The 26698-nt window shown below is 41.9% G+C and overlaps 2 protein-coding genes across 3 annotated transcripts; both read left to right on the top strand.

The window, feature by feature from the left end:
- The first annotated feature begins 6822 nt into the window (after nt 1-6822).
- LOC141777714 (tripartite motif-containing protein 16-like) lies at nt 6823-8498 on the top strand. Its single transcript, XM_074652229.1, has one exon. It carries the CDS (start codon nt 6823-6825, stop codon nt 8485-8487), a length of 1665 nt encoding a protein of 554 aa, XP_074508330.1. The 3' UTR covers nt 8488-8498.
- A 15140-nt stretch (nt 8499-23638) lies between these two features.
- LOC141774467 (tripartite motif-containing protein 16-like) lies at nt 23639-25360 on the top strand. 2 transcript variants are annotated; one of them, XM_074647158.1, is made up of 2 exons: nt 23654-25277; nt 25341-25360. In XM_074647158.1, exons 1-2 carry the CDS (start codon nt 23654-23656, stop codon nt 25358-25360), a joined length of 1644 nt encoding a protein of 547 aa, XP_074503259.1. The 2 variants fall into 2 exon arrangements, with proteins under 2 accessions (XP_074503267.1, XP_074503259.1); XM_074647166.1 differs by lacking the exon at nt 25341-25360 and having other exon boundaries at nt 23639-25325.
- Nucleotides 25361-26698: the final 1338 nt, after the last annotated feature.

The raw sequence follows: 26698 nt of genomic DNA, 5'->3' as shown, positions 1-26698 counted from the left end.
ATCGCTTGCGATTTTTGTGGTTATCCTTCAGGAGTAACTTTAAGATTCCCCTGGGGCCTCATGTATAAACGGTGCGCACGTACTAAAATGTTGCGTACGCTGTGTTTCACGCTCACGCCGGGATGTATAAAAGTCAACGTGACGTGAGAATGTGCGGACCGTGCCGTAAATTCTAGACCAGTCGTGAAAATGTGCGGACCGTCCTCCAAACTGTCATCTGGCAGTGTCAAACTATAAAGTACTGAAACTCGCTAAATGCGTAAAAATATTTTTTCCACTCAACTTACTGAGTTTTATTTATGATGTGGGATCCAAAAAAACCCCACATATTTCTTTACTAGTTTGCGCATAATATTTAACATCAGAAGGCACAACAAAAACACATTTAAACTAATTTCCCAGAGATGACATGCCTTAACCACCGTGCCAAAACCAAAATCGCGTGCTGCACAATGTGGCAGACCAACATGCTGTGTCTGTGCTCCAGAGGAGCTACAGATGGATGAACCGGACCCTGGCACACCTAACAATGAGCCAAAAGCAGCAGCTTTACAGCGCCGTTTAGATGCAACACACAGAATGTAAAGCAACGAGGTGAGTTGAGACAAACATTTATTTTTCAACAAGGTCTTTTAATATATAACTTATCCCACCAAGAACCTCATTCATTCTTTTTAATTCGTTGCATATATATTCTTCATTGTATTGACAATCTCTCTCTGTGACTCACAGCACAGCGTTAGTGAGGACACGGCCAGACCGCCGCCCCTCAGCAGTCGAGGCTCGGGCGCAGCTGACCGTTCTTCTTTTTGTTCCTTTTCCAGCGTGATTTGCCGTCGTTATTTGGACAATAGGTGACAGCATGGAGCGTGTTTATAGTTATTTGCATAGTTATTAATGGGAGGAGACAAGGCGGACCAAGTGGCACGTGCAGCTGCGCTCAATTTCACGTTCATTGAGATGTATAAAGGAAAGGTACGCAGGAACAGGCGTACGCACGGTTTTATACATGTGGAAATTTCTGTGCTTACGTACTTTTCCAATTTTGTTAGTACGCCATCTTCCAGTGTGAAAGCTGCGCAGTCTTTTATACATGAGGCCCCTGGTCCGCAATTGCGTCCCTCCCCCTGTCCTCCTGATGGTTAACTTAACGGAAAATGCATCAGGGGCCTCATGTATAAACGGTGCGCACGTACTAAAATGTTGCGTACGCTGTGTTTCACGCTCACACCGGGATGTATAAAAATCAACGTGGCGTGAGAATGTGCGTACCGTGCCGCAAACTCTAGACCAGTCGTGAGAATGTGCGGGCCATCCTACAAACTCTGTCATTTTGGCAGCGTCAAACTACAAAGTGCTGAAACTCGCCAAATGTGTAAAAATAATTTTTCCACTCAACTTACTGAGCTTTATTTATGATGTTGGATAAAAAAAACCCCACATATTTCTTAACTAGTTTGCGCATAATATTTAACATCAGAAAGGCACAACAAAAACACATTTAAACTAATTTCCCAGAGATGACATGTCTTAACCACCGTGCCAAAAACAAAATCACATGCTGCACAATGTGGCAAACCACCGTGGTGAGCCTGTGTCCCCTGGAGCTACAGATGGATGAACCGGACCCTGGCACACCTAACAATGAGCCAAATGCAGCAGCTATACGGCGCCGTTTGGATGAGATACACAGAATGTAAAGCAACGAGGTGAGTTGAGACAAACATTTATTTTTCAACAAGGTCTTTTAATATATGACTTATCCCACCAAGAACCTCATTCATTCTTTTTAATTCGTTGCATATATATATATATCCTTCATTGTATTGACAATCTCTCTCTGTGACTCCAGCACAGCGTATAGTATATATTTAGTGAGGACGCGGCCAGACCGGCGCCCCTCAGCAGCCGAGGCACGGGGCGCAGCTGACCGTGCGCATTCGGAAGCCTTCGGGAGCCTTCGGGAGCCTTCGGGAGCGCACGGTCAGCTGCTGTGGAGACGTTGCGTTTGTTACTGATTCCTGATGAAAGACCATCAAATAAAATATGTTTTCTAGCTTCCACCTCAGTAACAAACACTTCAATTTCACACTCTGTGAAATTCTTCTTTTTTGTTCCTTTTCCAGCGTGATTTGCCGTTGTTATTTGGACAATAAGTGACAGCATGGAGCGTGTTTATAGTCATTTGCATAGTTATTAATGGGAGGAGACAAGGCGGACCAAGTGGCACGTGCAGCTGCGCTCAATTTCACGTCAATTGGGATGTATAAAGGAAAGGTGCGCAGGAACAGGCGTACGCACGGTTTTATACATGTGAACATTTCTGTGCGTACGTACTTTTCCAATTTTGTGAGTACGCCATCTTCCAGTGTGAAAGCTGCGCAGTCTTTTATACATGAGGCCCCAGGTGTCTCATTTATAACCGTTGCGTACGCACAAAACGGGGCCTGAAATGTGCGTATGCCACTTCCCACGCAACAGTTGTGATCTATAAAAACAAACTTGACGGAGAATGTGCGCACCGGTACGGAAACTTTGACCCGTGCGTACGCATATTATGGAGGCACCGAGGCAGGGGAAACTGGAGACGCAGATGAATTGAAGCCAGAATGTAGACATTAAATGTCATTATACGTATGACGGATTTACAGAGTGATATTATTACTACTTATACTTGATATACTACTGAACAGAGAGAAGTAAAACTATATATGAGCCAGTAAGAGCTCCGTCACCTATTGAAGCGACCTGAGAACATCTGAGAGCATCGTTTGATTCTTTTCTTTTCTCGGTGCGTTCCAAACATTAAAGCAGCCGCCGCACATGGCAACACGAGTCAAATGCTCTGAGAGCTGGCATAGCGAAATGTTTTGCCACTGAGCTGTATTCTAAAATGATATTTTGTATTTCTTTGGTGATAGAGGCAGAAAGAAATATGTGTGTGTAATATGTGTGTGTTATTTACATTGTGTGGACAGAGAGGGATTCTTTAGCTGAAGTTCATGGGTTATGAGATTAGCTTGATTCTGTTCATCCCTGTGCTGCTTGTGTGCATCAACGCAAGGTGTCAGTGTTGTGACAGGGAAAGTATTCACATTGCCTTACTCACAATATTCACATATAGTGAGTATTTAATGTTTAAACTGTAGGTTGTTTGCATAATAATCTACAACTCAAATGGGTTCACAATTATGAAATAGTCATTTAATAGTGTTGTTTACACTTTACTATTGAGTGGTTTATAATAATAGTGAGGTTGACATATTTCATATGTTAATATTACGATGCAAGTTAATATTGTGATGCAACAGTTATCCTACATTCATGGGTTAAGCATTGAAAAGTTGTATTATATGTTGATATTGATCAAATTAAACTGTACAGTTAAGAGCTTGGCTAGATTTGCATATATTGCTATATAAGCCGTGTTATTTTACACAGGCTAGGTTTTCTGGATACCCTTGAACTCCGGATTTGGATTGGAATCTCTCCCTGACGAGGGGGATGGCGAGCTACCCGTGCTGAGCACCTGGATTGAGGAGCGCTTTCAACTTTCATCTGCGTTGCTGTCAGTGTGGTAGGACTGTGGGGAAGGACCTCAAAAGACAATTGGATCTGAACATTTTATTTTGGGGATTACTTTTATTTTTTAGGGTGCACCCAGTTCAATAGACATTTCAAACTGAACAAAACTGAATGTCGGCAGTAATTGTGAATTTATTCTGTGTCAATACAATAATTTTCCTTTAAACTTAATTCTGTGTTCTGCTTACTCATTGTGGTGTCCGATTCCTGTTCATTATTCCTCTCTACGAATCTAGGTTATACTAGTCCAGTGTATACTTATTCATCAGGTGGGTTACAATGACATGACTTATTCATTTATTTATGGTTTATTAGATAGGGACAGATACAGTATACATATAGACAAAATGAAAATGGCTATCCGATGCAACTATCAGACTGTCTCCAGTGCGCCACCGCGCTGCGCCACACACTCTGCCTCCTCCAGTCATCTCCAACCAGCACATCTTCACCAGTATGGATTGTGTAAATTAACAAAGTGTGTAAATGAAGCCAGTGACAGCTCTCACACAATCGTTACTCTCCATATCGGCATTATCATTATCAGTCCTAATCATAATGCAGGACAAGTTCACTATAAAAACTTAAATAATAAATAATAAATAGTGTACACCTGTCAAACTTCCTTTTTTCTAATGATATCCAGGTGGGGGATATTACTGATTGTCTTGATCATTTTAAGTGAATGGATCAGTCTGATTGCTGTAAAGATATAAACACAGCGGTGAGACTCGGAACATGCTGCATGGTGCTGGTGGATATACCGTCACTGTGAGGACTACGTGACGTGAATGAGAGAATCAGGAGGGAACGAGTGTTCAGAGATCTCCTCACCTACAAACACCTCCATCTCTGTGTCAGAAAAACTCCTTGAACATTGCGTGCAGGTGTGCGTACGCACAGTTTTATAAGTCCGATTTTTTTTGGCACATTTTTAGTATGGATCCTACACACTGTTTTATAAAAGAGACCCCTGGTAATTTTCTTCCAGGACATTTTCTGTTTTTCTTCAGATGTTTTTTCTTAGAGTGTGGTGGCTGATCAGCACAAGACCTACGAAAAATATGAAAATGTTCTAAAATGTCCCGTGGTACCAGTCCATCTATCCTCTCATTCACAAACGTTCAGGGGAACCACCCTATGTTTTCCCTGACAATGCGACATTATTTTTCATACTGCCTGCCTGAATATACCTGTATTCTCCCTCCGTCTGAAACGCTCCGCAAAACCAAGCAAACCAACAACGTGTGCACTTTAATCACGTCCAAAACATTCAAATTTGTGGATCCCAAAGTGTAAACAATGTGCTGGAGTATGGCAATGGAATATTTAATTGGATTTCTTTTGGTCAAACTTTGCCTCCAGCAACCCGCTTCCTCAGTTCTTGTATCATGCCGTAACCCGGCCAGCGTTTGCTGTTATACAATAGTATATACATGTTTTTAAAGTGCTATTGCATATCAACAAAATAAAACAAAATAATGAATCCTACTGGAGTTGGCACCTTGCCGTGGTGGAGAAGCTTGTGTGTCTCTTTAACCCTGTATTTCAACAGGAGACTGATCTAAGATTCCTTATAAGTTCAACCAAGTCAGCTTGGTCACAGGTTAGAGACCGGACAAATATCAGCTCCTTTGCTCAGATTAGAAGGCCATTGCAAAAATAAAACATTGTCATATGAACCTGAAGTGCTTACTCCAACTAAAAAGTTCTCATGTCACCTCTGTCAGTTTTACTGCTAGCAATACAACCCAAAGTTCTACCAAAGTTCAGCATCACTTTAACTGTGATTAGAGGTTACTGGCGACCAAGAAATGTATCCAGCGTTACCTCCGTCAGTTTTACTGCTTTATTGGTCGTCATTCTACCATGAAGGCATGGGGGTGAAGTTTGACCCTGAAGTGACCATGCTCCTTTTATTTGGTTTTCACGTTTTTCTCAGGTTAAAAGCTTTTAAAAAGTACACTTAAAAAATGAGGAGGTAAAAAAATAATTTCTGTGATCTTCTGACATCTGATCTCATCAGCTTGAACGCACCTTGGAAATCATCAAGAGTCGTAAAATCAGTTTTCTGCAACGTTTTGGAAAACCTATTTTGTGGCCATTTTGGAAAGTAGCTGCCGCGTCCGTCAGGGGCCGAATTGTCAGCGCCCCGATATCTATATCTTTTCGTGACATATAACCCTACATCTGTGCCTAATCTGTTGCTTTAATCGCAAAATGCACAATTGTTATGAATATTTCAGCTTAGCTGCCCCGCTGTTACATGAGATTTAGATTTATTTTCATTTCTTTTCTGTAAATCTTTTAATCTGGAAAGAACTTTGTACTTAAGTTTGACAAGTGTTATATAAATTATTATTATTATTATTACTACACTAGTTGCTTAGGTTACTTATCTCTACTTTCTTATGTAAAATGAAAAATGAAGCAGTAAAACAATGGCTTATGAGATTTCTTAAAAACAATCTCTGCAGCCTCAGGAGTGTGTGTGATGTGTCACTAGCCTGTCTGTAAACGGCTGCCCGTACAGCGGTCCGTTGCCCACACCGGGTTCCTGTCCCGGGTGAGGGAGAGTTTATGAGAAATGTGGAGCCATCACCAAAGCCTGAGGAGCCAAGAAATATTTTACAGCTGAAAACTGAAATGTTTTCAAATGTGGAGCAGGTTTGAACCGAGGCTCCGTTTGTAAATGACGAAACATACTGTGCGTTCCAAAACCCATTCTACCATACTACTTAGTATCACAGAAAAAAAGATTTCTTATGTCCCAATACATAGTATGTCAAATGCAGTGTGCCAAAAATACCAGGATGTCCCACTACATCTGGTCACATTTTACAGTATGAAAGCCAGCATGCTTTTCTGGCTGTTCTGACCCACAATCCTCTGCACAGTAGATATATTGTATTCATACTGCATGCAACTGTACGTACTTTGTAAGGGCAGCTGCAGTGTACTAGAAGGAAAAAGGAAAAGTATGTGATTTGGGACGTAGTCAGTCGTGCTGCTCCTCGTCCTGGAATGAATCACAGCTTGATAACTCCTCCCTCCTCTTCCTGCTCTCAAACACAGACTGCTACACTCGGTCCTCTTATTTCCTTGTTCCCTCCCCTTCAGATCGACAGTTTGAAGGTGGGTGTAACCAACATAACACATGATGATTACATCAGAGCTCAAACTAGTGTCGGTTCTCAGGAAGTGAAACTCAGACAGTCGTTGCTACTGAGAGGTGAAATGGCGCAGAAAGGAGTTCAGCTGGACCAGGAAGCAATCTCTTGTTCGATCTGTCTGGATCTACTGAAGGATCCGGTGGCTACTTCCTGTGGACACAGCTACTGCATGAACTGTATTAAAAGCTTCTGGGATGGAGAGGATGAGAAGAAGATCTACAGCTGCCCTCAGTGTAGGCAGACCTTCACACCGAGGCCTGTCCTGCTGAAAAACACCATGTTAGCAGTTTTAGTGGAGGAACTGAAGAAGACTGGACTCCAAGCTGCTCCTGCTGATCACTGTTATGCTGGACCTGAAGATGTGGCCTGTGATTTCTGCACTGGGAGGAAACTGAAAGCCTTCAAGTCCTGTCTGGTGTGTCTGGCCTCTTACTGTGAGAAACACCTCCAGCCTCATTATGATGTGGCTCCGTTCAAGAAACACAAGCTGGTGGAGCCCTCCAAGAAGCTCCAGGAGAACATCTGCTCTCGTCACGACGAGGTGATGAAGATGTTCTGTCGTACTGATCAGCAGTGTATCTGTTATCTCTGCTCTGTGGATGAACATAAAGGCCACGACACCGTCTCAGCTGCAGCAGAAAGGACCGAGAGGCAGAGAGAGCTGGAGGTGAGTCGACTCAACATCCAACAGAGGATCCAGGACAGAGAGAAAGATGTGAAGCTGCTCCAACAGGAGGTGGAGGCTGTCAATCGCTCCGCTGATAAAGCAGTGGAGGACAGTGAGAAGATCTTCACCGAGCTGATCCGTCTCATGGAGAAAAGAAGCTGTGATGTGAAGCAGCAGGTCAGATCCCAGCAGGAAAGTGAAGTGAGTCGAGTCAAAGAGCTTCAGGAGAAGCTGGAGCAGGAGATCACTGAGCTGAAGAGGAGAGACGCTGAGATGAAGCTGCTGTCACACACAGAGGATCACAACCAGTTTCTTCTTAACTACCCCTCACTGTCACCACTCACTGAATCTACATCCAGCATCAATATCCGTCCTCTGAGCTACTTTGAGGACGTGACGGCGGCTGTGTCAGAAGTCAGAGATAAACTACAGGACGTTCTGAGAGAGAAATGGACAAACGTCTCACAGACAGTGACTGAAGTGGATGTTTTACTGTCACAACCAGAGCCCAAGACCAGAGCTGGATTCTTACAATATTCACGAGAAATCACACTGGATCCAAACACAGCATACACACTGCTGTTATTATCTGAGGGGAACAGAAAAGCAACATTAATGAGACAAGAACAGTCTTATCCTAGTCACCCAGACAGATTCACTGATTGTGGTCAGGTCCTGAGTAGAGAGAGTCTGACTGGACGTTGTTACTGGGAGGTGGAGAGGAGAGGGAGAGTTTATGTAGCAGTCGCATACAAGAGTATCAGGAGAGCAGAGGGGGGGAATGAACGTTACTTTGGACACAATGACAAATCTTGGGCGTTAGTTTGTTACCAAAACAGTTATATATTTAGGTACAACGAAGTCCAAACCCCCGTCTCAGGTCCTCCGTCCTCCAGAGTAGGAGTGTACCTGGATCACAGTGCAGGTATTCTGTCCTTCTACAGCGTCTCTGAAACCATGACTCTCCTCCACAGAGTCCAGACCACATTCACTGAGCCTCTCTATGCTGGACTTTGGCTTTATGGTTCTGATGTCACTGCTGAGTTGTGTAAACTGAAATAGACAGAAGTCATTTAAGGGTTAAATTCAGTGTTTTAACTCTTAAACTTCTCTGGTGTCCATCATTGTTGCTGCAGAGCTGATTTGTGTCTGGACCGCAGAGGACCAGCCCTACAAACACTAAAGTGTGTCACTGACTGACTGACTGAGTGATGAAGTTACAGGATTCATCAGCGACTGTTGCAGGTTCCTCATTGGTTGTTGCTCTTTCTAAATGAAAAGCTGGAGAACAGTTCAGTGTTTATGTTTTCTGGGGATTGTGTCAGCGGTTCATTGAATCATTACATCGTGCTGTTGTTGTGCATGTGCTATTGTTTATAGTAGTTTAAGTTACGTTACGTTGTGCTTCGTATTGTGTTACCACCGTGCATTCACACCAAGCAGGAAGCACATTAGCAAGCCACACGTCGCTACTGCGGTATGAACCCAAAATAAACACACTGTGCTGTGATTTAATATCAATAAACGGATCAAAATGATGCCGAAATAACGATAATATGATGTTGATTTGTAAAAAGACTGAATTCATGCTTTGTCGGGTCTGTCCGCAACACAGCAAGCAAACAACTTTTAAAATGCTTGTTTTCTGAACGGAGTCCGGATCGATCAGTGCCAGGCTATGCTAACATTGTAGCTGCTCCATCAACACTCCATCTAGGAATAAACACGGCAGCAACAACATCAGTGATGACGTCAACTTTGTAAGTATGTATATATTGTTACACACCACTTATATGATGAATGCTTTTGATACACATGCTTTAATAACAAGCTGAAATACTTTTAACCTGCAGACTGTATGTCATGATGATACATTTACACCTTGTATAAAATGTATAATATACTGACTAGTAAATGTCACCATTTACTATTACTGAATGCAATTTGATCATTATAAGTTGTCTTTCAATCAAACATTAAGATATAAGTGGAAAAACCTGTTCATAAAACATGATAGACATGACCACTGATTATTTGTGTAACAATTTAGCCACAAATTCACATCCTGACCAGATACGGTCCAGACAGATACTCGCTTTAGACTGAGTCTTGTTCTTTTCATGTCTTCACTGCACAGAGATCAGCTGTCAATCAAACATTATGGGCTCTACTTTGTAAACTTCTCTGTGCTCTAAATGTTTGATGAATATTTGTATATATATGTATATATATATATATGTGTGTGTGTGTGTGTGTGTGTGTGTGTGTGTGTGTGTGTGTGTGTGTGTGTGTTGTTGTTTCTCTTCCACTGCACGGGTCTTAAAGGAAGGTCTACTGATTTATTTCTTATCATAGATATTCTGTTCTCACCACTTTTTGTAAAGATATCTAGAATCACATTTATTTGTTGGGCAGACTAAATGTTGTCGTCCAGATCGACGTACAAACGAGATCCTAAGATGTTTAATGAAACTGTAATTATCATGATCATAATCAATAATGAAATCATTATTCTCTGTTACATCGCTGAGATTCTGCTCAAACAAACTGATTGTGTGGATGAAAATGAATCTGTACGTGAAATCACTGAACAAGAGTCATTTAGCAGACTTTACTGATGGGATGTGTGAACAAACTGAAGGTTTCTATAATCAATAAACAAGAATGAACTAAGTCTTTGCTTGTCTTTTTTCCAGGGTATCATACAAAGCTGATGGAGTAAATGTGACTAGGAGAGAATAACTGAGGCAGTTTTCCTCCTGAAACACCACAAAGTCCAGTGTTCATGTTTAGAGTCAGTCAGTCTCTGTTTAAAAACAATCTAAAGAAAGATTAAAACTAAAAGGTAACATAACTTATTAGTTGTGACATGAGGATTTTGTTATCATAGTTATTGAACACAATCACAAGTTCATATATTGAATACAAATTCCAACTTCTTTCCCCACATACTGATAGAAGAACGCTCTTTTTCTCCACTTCAGCTCGTATTATTCCTCTGACGATACGCTCAACACTTGTTTCTAGACCGTGTTCAGAACGTTTTATTTCCACTGGGCTTGTTGTCTCCTCTGTATAACCACAGCTGTGGTGCTTTGGTGATTCTCTGAGCAACCTGGAGAGCACACAAACGGGACTATTGTTTGTTCTTCATTCAAACCGTATCATGCAGCTTTAAACACAACAACTGTTGTGGATTTATGGCTTTTTAAACTGTTTTGGATACATGAACGAAACCGTCTTGCCACATGGACTCTACATCTCTTTCTTTACATATTTACATCTCTTTCTTTATGTGCATTTATTTTGTTCGTTGCAATACATGAGATTGATTTAAAGTGTGTATTCCCCTTTCTGCTCATCTCTTGGCACTGCAGGGCTTGGTAATGATATGAGAGGGGGTCACTATGTTTTAGATGTGTCCAAAATTTAATTGCTCTTTTTTGTGGATACTGGCCTAATTCTGCCCTGCATGCATTATTTGTAGTTTTCCTCTGGACATGTAGGAGAATCTTACAGAACTCTGCATGCAGGGTCTCAGTGGGGTGTTTATCCCATTGAGTGAAGTCTTGGTTTGTAAGTGGACCCCACACCTCGCTGCCACAGAGTGCAATTGGTTCAATAACACACTCGATAAGTTTAAGCCAAATTTTAATCGGTATTTCGGTTTGGATATTTTTTTTAATGGCATAGAAAGCCCTGCGTGCTTTCTCTCTCAGCTCATGAACTGCCTCTTTAAAATGTCCAGTTGAACTCATTTTTAAACCGAGGTAATTGTAGTGTGTGCAGTCTCTCTCTCTCTCTCTCTCTCTCTCTCAGCACGTTTTAAAAACAACCGCAGTGCTGAACATGTACATGATGACAATGAATACAAAGCAAGCAATAATAAGAACAGAGTAAAAACAATGAACACTAGAATGGCACTCGGAGAGCGCAGACCTCCGCCAAGGTGCCTGACTTTAAAAACAGATCTCAGCTCACAGCTGGCGGTACCGTGAGGTGGTCGGCTTGTTATTAACACGGTGTGTTTCCGTGTAACGTATCGGCGGATGCCTCTCTCATTCAGCAGCCTTGTTATGTCTGTATAACGTTACACTACGTCGTCTCTCATCCCGTCATCTACCGCTTTTTTTTCTTTCTCACCGCGGACGGACAGCAGCTCCCGTCGCACCTCGATGTCTCACCACACATCCACACACGTATCTCTCTGCTCTCAGAAGGAAGAAGGCGGGGTCACGCGTCATCAACGTGTCATCAGCTACACTGCGCATGTGTTATACCCTGTGGTCTTAATGCTCAGGCTCATTGGAATTCTTAAAAGAAAATCCTGAATCTGGATCATGATCCGGATCGCCACCAAAATCTAATGGATTGTTCATTGTGCTACACTCCACCCCTCCAAAACAATTCATTCAAATCCTTCACGAACTTTTGGAGTAATCCTGATAACAGACAAACCAACGCTGATGAAAACATAACCTCGGGCCTTGAAGGAGGTAATAATGTGCACATAATAGCAGTAAAGGAGTTGCAGCTCAACAGAAAATTAACTTAATGAAACGCCAGCAAAAAGAGATTCAACAGCGACTTCAACTATTCTGTTTGTCTGAGCTGTTGATATGAAAAGGTAAGCTGTTCCAGAGGTTAGCGGCGGAGGACTAAATTTAGATATGATTTTACTTGCATCTTGCACATCAGTATCTGATTCTAGTTAGCTCTAATGTGCTAAAATGCTGACTCATATCCGGGCTTTAGGACTCATTCCTGTAGCACTCTATAGCTAGTGAGCTAGGCGACATGCATTCCCAAGACCCCCAACAGATCACGTCAAAGTTGCAAGTAATTGTCATTGGTGATCTTTCCCCCGTCGCCACACCCCTTAATCACTGAGATTGAGAACGGTTGACACCTTGATTACTCCCCTAGTCTAGCAGCCCCTTAAAGGGAGCAGTTGGTGGCCAAGCGGAGGCTCGGCTCACTCTGTTCTGTCCTGTTACTGCTGTTGAGGGAGATGAACATCAGACTAAGGTGCCGTTTGCAGTCTTAGCTCCCCCCCGCGACGCTCGTGCAGCTTTATATGAAGAGCGTAGGATACGGTGTGTGTGCGTTGGCGTGCTGGAGAATCACACGTGGGCCAATTGTTTGGTCACCGTAACTTGCGGCTCGAGGAACGAGGAAACTGGTGCTTCCTGTGTGACGTAGTTGGCTGTACGTGGCGGAGGAGGAGCTCTGTTGCCACTGCTGTTTTTGTCCCTTAGTTAGTTATTTTATTTATCCTATTTCTGGTTATTACGTTATTTTTGGTTGTATTGGGCTTTTGTATGTTGATTTATTTTTAATAATCTGTTTACCCGTTTACCTCTATCTTCTGCATTTGTGGTTAGTGTGTTTTGCTTTTGTTCATTTGTTTCTTTCTTTTTGTTTAAAGTGGTGGCCCAACACCAACATAGGTTTCTTGCTGTAATAGGGGAGGGGGCATTTATTTAGTTTATCTGTAAACCAGTTGTTGTGGAGGTAATCGGGAAGTGAACATTCCTAGCTCTCTGCCAGTTAACAGGACGGTTGGGTTGCTATATCCTTGCAGGTGGTTGGTCAGTGGGTGGAGGGATTCTTCTTGTGTTGGGGTTCTTATTGCATGAGGCTTGCTGTGTCCTCCTAACCCCTGTGTGCTCTTTACCTTGCAGTGTGAGTGGAAGTAACTGTGTTTTTCCAACTACTGGTGGTGGTGGTGAACTGTTCTGCATTTCCTCTCCCCTCACTCCATTCCTCCTGTGGGTTTCCCTGGCACCCTTCCTCCTGTACTGGTAAGGTTAGTGGTGTAGTGACATTTTTAAAAACATTTGAACTCTATTTTTGTAATAAAGGACATTATTTTTCTAGCCTGGCTTCTCTTGCAGCTTTTATAATTGCAGCAACTAATCACCATTTTTGAATTTAAATAAAAGTTATTTGATTTTGAAACTTGAAACTCACGTCTCTGCCCCGTCTCTTTATCAAGGAACTTGTGTAACTTGGTTGGGTTATGCTCTGGGTGAAATTCCCAGAGTGGCGTTGTCGGGTTGTAATAGCCTGGGTTTCTGCTAAGTGCCCGGGTTACATAATAATTATGAATTTTGTAATGGAGTTATTAAAACAGATTGCTCCGTCCTGGCCGAACAGTCACCGTCGGTGCAGAGAAGGCGTCATGGTCTCAGTGGTCACGCAGTGCAGCAGCTGAGTAGAGCCTCACTTCTGGATATTTTGCGCATGCTTACTTTGAGGAATTGATGTAAGCACAAATTCTCAATTCATATTTGAGTTGTGACATACATCTTTCAAAATGATTTCCTTAAATTTGAATAACATAGTTTAAGATAAAATGTGCATGTTAGAGCCATTTGTTCAGTAGAAATATCTGCGGTTAATTTACATTTTGTTTTATTTGCTTGAGATAAATAACTGTAGTTTCACTGCAGTGTGCTCAATAAGGACCAATTGTGACTGCAGCCAGTCCTGTATTCTGATTGGTCGAAAGCTAAATTGTGCTGCATGTGCTCGTTAAACGATTCAGTTGAAGCCATGGAGCCTGGAGAGCACACTAGTCTTTGACCGTGCTTAATATACCGTGCTTAATATTACTGTTCTTGCTTTTTTACTGCTTATGTTTTTGATATTTTGTTACCATTTTTGTATTTGAAGACTAAAGAAAGATTTTCAGTAAACGGTTGAAATGAAGAACATGGACTACAGAGTTTCATTGAAACACGCGTCAACTACATGCTTGGACTCTGTAGCTTAAGTGGGCATCTAAAGAAATAGACGGAGCCACACTTACAACGTGGCTGATTTGCAGTCTAATAATACTAACTAGAAAATGCATTTCCTGCTGAAAATGCGTAGGAATGCTGACAGCTGAAAGGACCTGCAGGATCTCTGTTCTAGTCAGCTGCTCGATAGCGGTGTTTTAGTTTTAGTCTTTTCAAGTTATATTGAGTGTAGGGAGCCTTCCTTTAGGCCTGTTTTCATTTGGTGTTCCCCCTCTCCCTTTGAATCGCTTGCGATTTTTGTGGTTATCCTTCATGAGTAACTTTAAGATTCCCCTGGGGCCTCATGTATAAACGGTGCGCACGTACTAAAATGTTGCATACGCTGTGTTTCACGCTCACGCCGGGATGTATAAAAGTCAACGTGACGTGAGAATGTGCGGACCGTGCCGTAAATTCTAGACCAGTCGTGAAAATGTGCGGGCCGTCCTCCAAACTCTGTCATCTGGCAGTGTCAAACTACAAAGTCCTGAAACTCGCTAAATGCGTAAAAATATTTTTTCCACTCAACTTACTGAGCTTTATTTATGATGTGGGATCCAAAAAAAACACATATTTCTTTACTAGTTTGCGCATAATATTTAACATCAGAAGGCACAACAAAAACACATTTAAACTAATTTCCCAGAGATGACATGCCTTAACCACTGTGTCAAAAACAAAATCGCGTGCTGCACAATGTGGCAGACCAACATGCTGTGTCTGTGCTCCAGAGGAGCTACAGATGGATGAACCGGACCCTGGCACACCTAACAATGAGCCAAAAGCAGCAGCTTTACAGCGCCGTTTAGATGCAACACACAGAATGTAAAGCAACGAGGTGAGTTGAAACAAACATTTATTTTTCAACAAGGTCTTTTAATATATAACTTATCCCACCAAGAACCTCATTCATTCTTTTTAATTCGTTGCATATATATTCTTCATTGTATTGACAATCTCTCTCTGTGACTCACAGCACAGCGTTAGTGAGGACACGGCCAGACCGCCGCCCCTCAGCAGTCGAGGCTCGGGCGCAGCTGACTTCTTTTTATTCCTTTTCCAGCGCGATTTGCCATCGTTATTTGGACAATAGGTGACAGCATGGAGCGTGTTTATAGTCATTTGCATAGTTATTAATGGGAGGAGACAAGGCGGACCAAGTGGCACGTGCAGCTGCGCTCAATTTCACGTTCATTGAGATGTATAAAGGAAAGGTACGCAGGAACAGGCGTACGCACAGTTTTCTACATGTGGAAATTTCTGTGCTTACGTACTTTTCCAATTTTGTTAGTACGCCATCTTCCAGTGTGAAAGCTGCGCAGTCTTTTATACATGAGGCCCCTGGTCCGCAATTGCGTCCCTCCCCCTGTCCCCCTGATGGTTAACTTAACGGAAAATGTCCTGGGGTCTCATTTATAACCGTTGCGTACGCACAAAACGGGGCCTGAAATGTGCGTACGCCACTTCCCACGCAACAGTTGTGATCTATAAAAACAAACTTGACGGGAGGACGTGCGCACCGGTACGGAAACTTTGACCCGTGCGTATGCATATTATGGAGGCACCGAGGCAGGGGAAACTGGAGACGCAGATGAATTGAAGCCAGACTGTAGACATTAAATGTCATTATACGTATAATGATGCCTCTCACACATTTAACTTCACTTCATACTTATATCCACTTTATCATAAACATTTAAAACAGCAGTGTTCTTTGTGCTAGTGAGCCATAACTATTACATAAGCACCTTACAAATGTAAAAGATCAACTCAAATCTCAAAGCAAATTCCGCTCAATATCTCATCAGCGCTGTCTCACCATCATGTCCCCCCCTCCACCACCGGAGCTCAGAGGAGATCTGAGAGGAGAGGACCGGACTTCCGACAGTCGCAGTCAGCTGTGGAGCAGCTGATGAAATCATCATCATCGGTTGTAGAAATCCAAGATTATATCAAATAGCATTAAAGAATGGCAGAACAGAGCGCCAATAGTTTTAATAATATCTACTAATAGTGTGCAGATATCACCAAGTACCATATTAGTTTTCATAAAGTTGTTGTGTAAAATCGCTGCAGTAAACATGATGTAACCCTCTGGGAAAACCAGTTGTTTCTAAAACATTTAGAGATATTTCCCTCACTGAAAATTCCTTTTATTTAATAAATAACCACATTCTATATTTTATTCTGAAATTAATTTATCATTGTTTATTTTATTTCCGTTTTTGCTCAGAGTTTTAACTTTGCATCAGGATGTGTTCTACCAGTCAAAAACTTGACAACAAATAAGCTCATTGGTTCAAAGTGAAATAACTGTTGCTATTGGTGTCAAACATTCCAAGTGGGAGTGCAATCAGCCCGGTGTTGTTTAACATAATGATAAATGATATATTTGAAAATTTAGATGGATGCATCAAATCAGCGATATATGCAGATGATGGGGCAATATGGATGAGGGGAAGAAATGTGCCATATGTGATGGAAAATATAAGGAAAGCAATAGGGAAAGTAGAGAAATGGTCATATGAGTGGGGATTCAAAATGTCAACAAATAAAACATGTTATATGATATTTACAAAAAAGAGAAACATTAATACTGAGAATTTAACATTATATGGTCAGTTGATGGAGAGGGTGAATGAATACAAATATCTGGGTCTATGGTTAGACAGTAAATATACATGGCATGTTCATATAAAACATCTGGAAACAAAATGCAAAAAAGTAATAAATTGACTACGAGCTGTGGCTGGATGTAACTGGGGGGCAGATAAACAGTCATTGATTGACATATATAGGGCGAACATGAGATCAACAATGGATTATGGTTGTATAGTTTATGAAGCAGCAGCAAAGACATCATTACAAAAAGTGGATAGAATACAGTGTAGAGCATTACGGTTATGTATCGGAGCTATCAAATCAACACCCATTAATGCAGTATTAATTGAAGCAGGAGAGACTACACTGGAATTAAGAAGAGAGAAATTAGCTCTAGCATACTGGGTCAGGTTAAAAGGAAGTGGAGAAGAAAATCCTACAAAGGTAACATTACAAAACTGCTGGGAATACTCTAAGTTTCAAGGGTATGGATTTGGATGGACAATGGAAGAAAAAGTGCGGACATATGGATTGGAGGCCTTAGAGTTCACCAGGTCGACACCAGTAAGCAGCGTACCCCCCTGGCTGCTCCCAGAAGTTAAAATAGACATGAGTATCATTGAAAAGAAAAGGGAATGGCAAGTAAATGAAGTGGGAGTTAAAACAAGTGTGTACCTAAGGAACAGCTATAATAATTATCTCAAAATATATACAGATGGATCCAAAAATAAACAGGAGTGTGTGGGAGTTGGTATATATATTCCAGAATTTAAAATATCTATTTCCAAAAGACTTTCAGACCAGGTATCAGTGTACACAGCAGAAATAGTGGCAATCATCATTGCAATGCAGTGGGTTGAGGAGGTCAGACCTGACCGAGTGGTGATATGCACGGATTCAAAAGCTGTTTTGGAAAGTATACATTCAACAAAAGCTGTAAGGCAAGATCTAATCATTGAACTGTACTATAGCTTGCTAAGACTACACAGAGGGGGTATAGATGTATTATTCTGTTGGGTTCCAGCACACGAGGGGGTGAAAGGAAATGAGTTTGCAGATAAACCAGCAAAAAGTTCACTGCAAAAAGACATTACAGTAAAAGTTTTACTTGGGAAAGGAGAAGGAAAAGCTGTGATTAAAAGGAAAGGAGTTGAGATATGGCAGAAAAGATGGGAGGAGGACCAGAAAGGAAGGAGATATTTCAAAATACAAAAGTCGGTCATAACAAAGACGTATAAAGAAAGGAACAGAAGGGAAGAAATCATCATAACAAGACTCTTAATGGCACGTTGGCTTTAATGGGGAAAAGGAACAGTGACAAGTGTGGGGATTGTGGTGATAAAGAAAATGTGGAGCATATCCTAATTCAATGTAAAAAGTATGAGGCTGAAAGAAAAAGACTACAGGACCAAGTCAGAGAGGAGGGACGGGACTGGGATCTGATGGGGATACTGGGAACAGAGGGTGAGGGGGTTGAAGGCACCAGGAAGGCATTATTAATGTTCTTAAGAGACACAGGATTGGTGGGTAGAATTTAAGAGTAGGAGTAAAGTGCAAAAGACATGATGTTACACACTCTTGTACAGTAGGTGGCGGTATGCACCTTAAAGTTGGTTGCGATCCGCCAGAAACCGAGAGAAGAGAAGAAGAAGAAACATCCCAAGTCCCGCCTCCTCACTCAGGTTAGAGACGCAGTGTGGAAAACACGGAGATTGATGAGAGAGCAGCGGAGAAGCTGGATTTACAGAGTGATATTATTACTACTTATACTTGATATACTACTGAACAGAGAGAAGTAAAACTATATATGAGCCAGTAAGAGCTCCGTCACCTATTGAAGCGACCTGAGAACATCTGAGAGCATCGTTTGATTCTTTTCTTTTCTCGGTGCGTTCCAAACATTAAAGCAGCCGCCGCACATGGCAACACGAGTCAAATGCTCTGAGAGCTGGCATAGCGAAATGTTTTGCCACTGAGCTGTATTCTAAAATGATATTTTGTATTTCTTTGGTGATAGAGGCAGAAAGAAATATGTGTGTGTAATATGTGTGTGTTATTTACATTGTGTGGACAGAGAGGGATTCTTTAGCTGAAGTTCATGGGTTATGAGATTAGCTTGATTCTGTTCATCCCTGTGCTGCTTGTGTGCATCAACGCAAGGTGTCAGTGTTGTGACAGGGAAAGTATTCACATTGCCTTACTCACAATATTCACATATAGTGAGTATTTAATGTTTAAACTGTAGGTTGTTTGCATAATAATCTACAACTCAAATGGGTTCACAATTATGAAATAGTCATTTAATAGTGTTGTTTACACTTTACTATTGAGTGGTTTATAATAATAGTGAGGTTGACATATTTCATATGTTAATATTACGATGCAAGTTAATATTGTGATGCAACAGTTATCCTACATTCATGGGTTAAGCATTGAAAAGTTGTATTATATGTTGATATTGATCAAATTAAACTGTACAGTTAAGAGCTTGGATAGATTTGCATATATTGCTATATATATAGCAATTCTTCTATAATTCTTCTTTCTCTGACTCTGTGGCAGAAACCCTCATCCACGCTTTCGTCACCTCCCGTTTGGACTACTGCAATGGAGTTCTGTCCGGGGTTCCCAGCAAAGCCCTGGACAGGCTCCAGTATGTGCAAAACTCGACTGCCAGGGTTCTCACCCGCACCAAGCCCTGGCAGCACATCACCCCCACACTCATCCACCTCCACTGGCTCCCGGTCAAGTCCCGCATCACCTACAAGATCCTCCTCCTCACCTACAAATCCCTCAATGCCCTGGCTCCTCAGTATTTATCTAACCTCCTCCACCCTTACACACAGCCCCGGAACCTTAGATCCTCAGGCACGGGTCAGCTCTCCGTCCCTCACACAAGAATGAGAACTTTTGGGGACAGAGCCTTCAGTGTGACAGCCCCCACCCTCTGGAACTCTCTCCCCATAGAGCTCCGCAATGCACCATCTCTGGACACCTTCAAAAGACTCCTCAAAACCCACCTCTTCACCAAGGCCTATGGCCTCTAGCTACTGTTACATTTGTTGTGTTTATTTATGTCTTTGTTAAGCGTCCTTGGGTTTCATGAAAGGCGCTATATAAATCCAAGCTATTATTATTATTATTATTATTATTATTATTATTATTATTATTATTATTATTATAAGCCGTGTTATTTTACACAGGCTAGGTTTTCTGGATACCCTTGAACTCCGGATTTGGATTGGAATCTCTCCCTGACGAGGGGGATGGCGAGCTACCCGTGCTGAGCACCTGGATTGAGGAGCGCTTTCAACTTTCATCTGCCTTGCTGTCAGTGTGGTAGGACTGTGGGGAAGGACCTCAAAAGACAATTGGATCTGAACATTTTATTTTGGGGATTACTTTTATTTTTTAGGGTGCACCCAGTTCAATAGACATTTCAAACTGAACAAAACTGAATGTCGGCAGTAATTGTGAATTTATTCTGTGTCAATACAATAATTTTCCCTTAAACTTAATTCTGTGTTCTGCTTACTCATTGTGGTGTCCGATTCCTGTTCATTATTCCTCTCTACGAATCTAGGTTATACTAGTCCAGTGTATACTTATTCATCAGGTGGGTTACAATGACATGACTTATTCATTTATTTATGGTTTATTAGATAGGGAAAGATACAGTATACATATAGACAAAATGAAAATGGCTATCCGATGCAACTATCAGACTGTCTCCAGTGCGCCACCGCGCTGCGCCACACACTCTGCCTCCTCCAGTCATCTCCAACCAGCACATCTTCACCAGTATGGATTGTGTAAATTAACAAAGTGTGTAAATGAAGCCAGTGACAGCTCTCACACAATCGTTACACTCCATATCTTCATTATCATTATCAGTCCTAATCATAATGCAGGACAAGTTCACTATAAAAACTTAAATAATAAATAATAAATAGTGTACACCTGTCAAACTTCCTTTTTTCTAATGATATCCAGGTGGGGGATATTACTGATTGTCTTGATCATTTTAAGTGAATGGATTAGTGTGATTGCTGTAAAGATATAAACACAGCGGTGAGACTCGGAACATGCTGCATGGTGCTGGTGGATATACCGGCACTGTGAGGACTACGTGACGTGAATGAGAGAATCAGGAGGGAACGAGTGTTCAGAGATCTCCTCACCTACAAACACCTCCATCTCTGTGTCAGAAAAACTCCTTTTCTTGGTCTTCCTCTCGGGAGTTGCCGTGATTCACCGTAAAGAACCACTGATCAACAGGCTCATTCACATGCAGAAACATTCATGAGGTGCTTTGCATCGACCATTTATGGTTGAATGTGGGCGTGTAGTGGGCGGAATATGAGGCGGATCCACGTGCGCACATTTCCAGGTGGACTGTGATTTATAAAGGGAACATTGCGTGCAGGTGTGCGTACGCACGGTTTTATAAGTCAATTTTTTTTTGCCGCACGCCATTTTTAGGCTTTTGTGCACACATACATTTTTAGTATGGATCCTACGCACTGTTTTATAAAAGAGACCCCTGGTAATTTTCTTCCAGGACATTTTCTGTTTTTCTTCAGATGTTTTTTCTTAGAGTGTGGTGGCTGATCAGCGCAAGACCTACGAAAAATATGAAAATGTTCTAAAATGTCCCGTGGTACCAGTCCATCTCTCCCCTCATTCACCAACATTCAGGGGAACCACCCTATGTTTTCCCTGACAATGCAACATTATTTTTCATACTGCCTGCCTGAATATACCTGTATTCTCCCTCCGTCTGAAACGCTCCGCAAAACCAAGCAAACCAACAACGTGCGCACTTTAATCACGTCCAAAACATTCAAATTTGTGGATCCCAAAGTGTAAACAATGTGCTGGAGTATGGCAATGGAATATTTAATTGGATTTCTTTTGGTCAAACTTTGCCTCCAGCAACCCGCTTCCTCAGTTCTTGTATCATGCCGCAACCCGGCCAGCGTTTGCTGTTATACAATAGTATATACATGTTTTTAAAGTGCTATTGCATATCAAAAAAATAAAACAAAAAAATGAATCCTACTGGAGTTGGCACCTTGCCGTGGTGGAGAAGCTTGTGTGTCTCTTTAACCCTGTATTTCAACAGGAGACTGACCTAAGTTTCCTTATAAGTTCAACCAAGTCAGCTTGGTCACAGGTTAGAGACCGGACAAATATCAGCTCCTTTGCTCAGATTAGAAGGCCATTGCAAAAATAAAACATCGTCATATGAACCTGAAGTGCTTACTCCAACTAAAAAGTTCTCATGTCACCTGTGACTAGAAGATACCGGCAATCTCTGAACTTCACCCAGCGTTATCTCTGTCAGTTTTACTGCTAGCAATACAACCCAAAGTTCAGCATCACTTTAACTGTGATTAGAGGTTACTGTTAACCAAGAAAAGTATCCAGCGTTATCTCCGTCAGTTTTACTGCTTTATTGGTTGTCATTCTACCATGAAGGCATGGGGGTGAAGTTTGACCCTGAAGTGACCATGCTCCTTTTATTTGGTTTTCATGTTTTTCTCAGGTTAAAAGCTTTTAAAAAGTACCCTTAAAAAATGATGAGGTAAATAAATCATTTCTGTGATCTTCTGACATCTGATCTCATCAGCTTGAACGCACCTTGGAAATCATCAAGAGTCGTAAAATCAGTTTTCTGCAACGTTTTGGAAAACCTATTTTGCGGCCATTTCGGAAAATGGCTGCCGCGTCCGTCAGGGGCCGAATTGGCAGCGCCCCGATATCTATATCTTTTCGTGACATATAACCCTACATCTGTGCCTAATTTGTTGCTTTTATCGCAAAATGCACAATTGTTATGAATATTTCAGCTCAGCTGCCCCGCTGTTACATGAGATTTAGATTTTATTTTTTCATTTCTTTTCTGTAAATCTTTTAATCTGGAAAGAACTTTGTACTTAAGTTTGACAAGTGTTATATAAATTATTATTATTATTACTACACTAGTTGCTTAGGTTACTTATCTCTACTTTCTTATGTAAAACAGAAATTAAGCAGTAAAACAATGGCTTATGAGATTTCTTAAAAACAATCTCTGCAGCCTCAGGAGTGTGTGTAATGTGTCACTAGCCTGTCTGTAAACGGCTGCCCGTACAGCGGTCCGTTGCCCACACCGGGTTCCTGTCCCGGGTGAGGAAGAGTTTATGAGAAATGTGGAGCCATCACCAAAGCCTGAGGAGCCAAGAAATATTTTACAGCTGAAAACTGAAATGTTTTCAAATGTGGAGCAGGTTTGAACCGAGGCTCCGTTTGTAAATGACGAAACATACTGTGCGTTCCAAAACCCATTCTACCATACTACTTAGTATGACAGAAAAAAAGATTTCTTATGTCCCAATACATAGTATGTCAAATGCAGTGTGCCAAAAATACCAGGATGTCCTACTACATCTGGTCACATTTTACAGTATGAAAGCCAGCATGCTTTTCTGGCTGTTCTGACCCACAATCCTCTGCACAGCAGATATATTGTATTCATACTGCATGCAACAGTACGTACTTTGTAAGGGCAGCTGCAGTGTGCTAGAAGTAAAAAGGAAAAGTATGTGATTTGGGACGTAGTCAGTCGTGCTGCTCCTCGTCCTGGAATGATTCATAGCTTGATAACTCCTCCCTCCTCTTCCTGCTCTCAAACACAGACTGCTACACCCGGTCCTCTTATTTCCTTGTTCCCTCCCCTTCAGATCGACAGTTTGAAGGTGGGTGTAACCAACATAACACATGATGATTACATCAGAGCTCAAACTAGTGTCGGTTCTCAGGAAGTGAAACTCAGACAGTCGTTGCTACTGAGAGGTGAAATGGCGCAGAAAGGAGTTCAGCTGGACCAGGAAGCAATCTCTTGTTCGATCTGTCTGGATCTACTGAAGGATCCGGTGGCTATTCCCTGTGGACACAGCTACTGCATGAACTGTATTAAAAGCTTCTGGGATGGAGAGGATGAGAAGAAGATCTACAGCTGCCCTCAGTGTAGGCAGACCTTCACACCGAGGCCTGTCCTGCTGAAAAACACCATGTTAGCAGTTTTAGTGGAGGAACTGAAGAAGACTGGACTCCAAGCTGCTCCTGCTGATCACTGCTATGCTGGACCTGAAGATGTGGCCTGTGATGTCTGCACTGGGAGGAAACTGAAAGCCTTCAAGTCCTGTCTGGTGTGTCTGGCCTCTTACTGTGAGAAACACCTCCAGCCTCATTATGACTCAGCTCCGTTCAAGAAACACAAGCTGGTGGAGCCCTCCAAGAAGCTCCAGGAGAACATCTGCTCTCGTCACGACGAGGTGATGAAGATGTTCTGTCGTACTGATCAGCAGTGTATCTGTTATCTCTGCTCTGTGGATGAACATAAAGGCCACGACACCGTCTCAGCTGCAGCAGAAAGGACCGAGAGGCAGAGAGAGCTGGAGGTGAGTCGACTCAACATCCAGCAGAGGATCCAGGACAGAGAGAAAGATGTGAAGCTGCTCCAACAGGAGGTGGAGGCTGTCAATCGCTCTGCTGATAAAGCAGTGGAGGACAGTGAGAAGATCTTCACCGAGCTGATCCGTCTCATGGAGAAAAGAAGCTGTGATGTGAAGCAGCAGGTCAGATCCCAGCAGAAAAGTGAAGTGAGTCGAGTCAAAGAGCTTCAGGAGAAGCTGGAGCAGGAGATCACTGAGCTGAAGAGGAGAGACGCTGAGATGAAGCTGCTGTCACACACAGAGGATCACAACCAGTTTCTTCTTAACTACCCCTCACTGTCACCACTCAGTGAATCTACATCCAGCATCAATATCCGTCCTCTGAGCTACTTTGAGGACGTGACGGCGGCTGTGTCAGAAGTCAGAGATAAACTACAGGACGTTCTGAGAGAGAAATGGACAAACGTCTCACAGACAGTGACTGAAGTGGATGTTTTACTGTCACAACCAGAGCCCAAGACCAGAGCTGGGTTCTTACAATATTCACGGGAAATCACACTGGATCCAAACACAGCATACACACAGCTGTTATTATCTGAGGGGAACAGAAAAGCAACATTTATGAAACAACATCAGTCTTATTCTAGTCATCCAGACAGATTCACTGGATGTTGTGGTCAGGTCCTGAGTAGAGAGAGTCTGACTGGACGTTGTTACTGGGAGGTGGAGTGGAGAGGGACAGGAGTTTATGTAGCAGTCACATACAAGAGTATCAGCAGAGCAGGGTGGTGTGATGAATGTTACTTTGGATACAATGATAAATCTTGGGCGTTAGATTGTTACCAAAACAGTTATAGCTTTTGGTACAACAAAGTCCAAACCCCCGTCTCAGGTCCTCAGTCCTCCAGAGTAGGAGTGTACCTGGATCACAGTGCAGGTATTCTGTCCTTCTACAGCGTCTCTGAAACCATGACTCTCCTCCACAGAGTCCAGACCACATTCACTGAGCCTCTCTATGCTGGACTTTGTCTTTACCGTTATGATGTCACTGCTGAGTTGTGTAAACTGAAATAGACAGAAGTCATTTAAGGGTTAAATTCAGTGTTTTAACTCTTAAACTTCTCTGGTGTCCATCATTGTTGCTGCAGAGCTGATTTGTGTCTGGACCGCAGAGGACCAGCCCTACAAACACTAAAGTGTGTCACTGACTGACTGACTGAGTGATGAAGTTACAGGATTCATCAGCGACTGTTGCAGGTTCCTCATTGGTTGTTGCTCTTTCTAAATGAAAAGCTGGAGAACAGTTCAGTGTTTATGTTTTCTGGGGATTGTGTCAGCGGTTCATTGAATCATTACATCGTGCTGTTGTTGTGCATGTGCTATTGTTTATAGTAGTTTAAGTTACGTTACGTTGTGCTTCGTATTGTGTTACCACCGTGCATTCACACCAAGCAGGAAGCACATTAGCAAGCCACACGTCGCTACTGCGGTATGAACCCAAAATAAACACACTGTGCTGTGATTTAATATCAATAAACGGATCAAAATGATGCCGAAATAACGATAATATGATGTTGATTTGTAAAAAGACTGAATTCATGCTTTGTCAGGTCTGTCCGCAACACAGCAAGCAAACAACTTTTAAAATGCTTGTTTTCTGAACGGAGTCCGGATCGATCAGTGCCAGGCTATGCTAACATTGTAGCTGCTCCATCAACACTCCATCTAGGAATAAACACGGCAGCAACAACATCAGTGATGACGTCAACTTTGTAAGTATGTATATATTGTTACACACCACTTATATGATGAATGCTTTTGATACACATGCTTTAATAACAAGCTGAAATACTTGTAACCTGCAGACTGTATGTCATGATGATACATTTACACCTTGTATAAAATGTATAATATACTGACTAGTAAATGTCACCATTTACTATTACTGAATGCAATTTGATCATTATAAGTTGTCTTTCAATCAAACATTAAGATATAAGTGGAAAAAACTGTTCACAAGACATGATAGACATGACCACTGATTATTTGTGTAACAATTTAGCCACAAATTCACATTATTTCTATTCTATTGTCACATTCTACCAAAATGGCCGGTGTTGAACAACAAAATATGAATATAAGAAGTGTTTTCAGTCCAAAATGGCGGCGGTTCTGTAAATGTGTGAGTGTCTTCAGGTGGCTCCTTCCTGTGTCTGTTTCACTGCTCATGATGATCTTTGTTCAACTGAACTGATATTTCTCTGCATGAAAATGTAAACTTCTCTGTGCTCTAAATGTTTGATGAATATTTGTGTATATATATATATATATATGTGTGTGTGTGTGTGTGCGTGTGTGTCTATGTGTGTGTGTGTGTGTGTGTGCGTGTGTGTGTGTGCGTGTGTGTGTGTGTGTGTGTCTGTGTGTGTGTGTGTGTGTGTGTGTGTG

Source organism: Sebastes fasciatus, chromosome 1 (assembly GCF_043250625.1).
Source record: "Sebastes fasciatus isolate fSebFas1 chromosome 1, fSebFas1.pri, whole genome shotgun sequence".
Taxonomy (NCBI): domain Eukaryota; kingdom Metazoa; phylum Chordata; class Actinopteri; order Perciformes; family Sebastidae; genus Sebastes; species Sebastes fasciatus.
This window is presented reverse-complemented; position numbering and strand designations above follow the sequence as displayed.

Coding starts and splice junctions, on each gene's coding strand:
- LOC141777714 (XM_074652229.1), top strand. CDS start 6,823: ATGGCGCAGAAAGGAGTTCAGCTGGACCAGGAAGCAATCTCTTGTTCG.
- LOC141774467 (XM_074647166.1), top strand. CDS start 23,654: ATGGCGCAGAAAGGAGTTCAGCTGGACCAGGAAGCAATCTCTTGTTCG.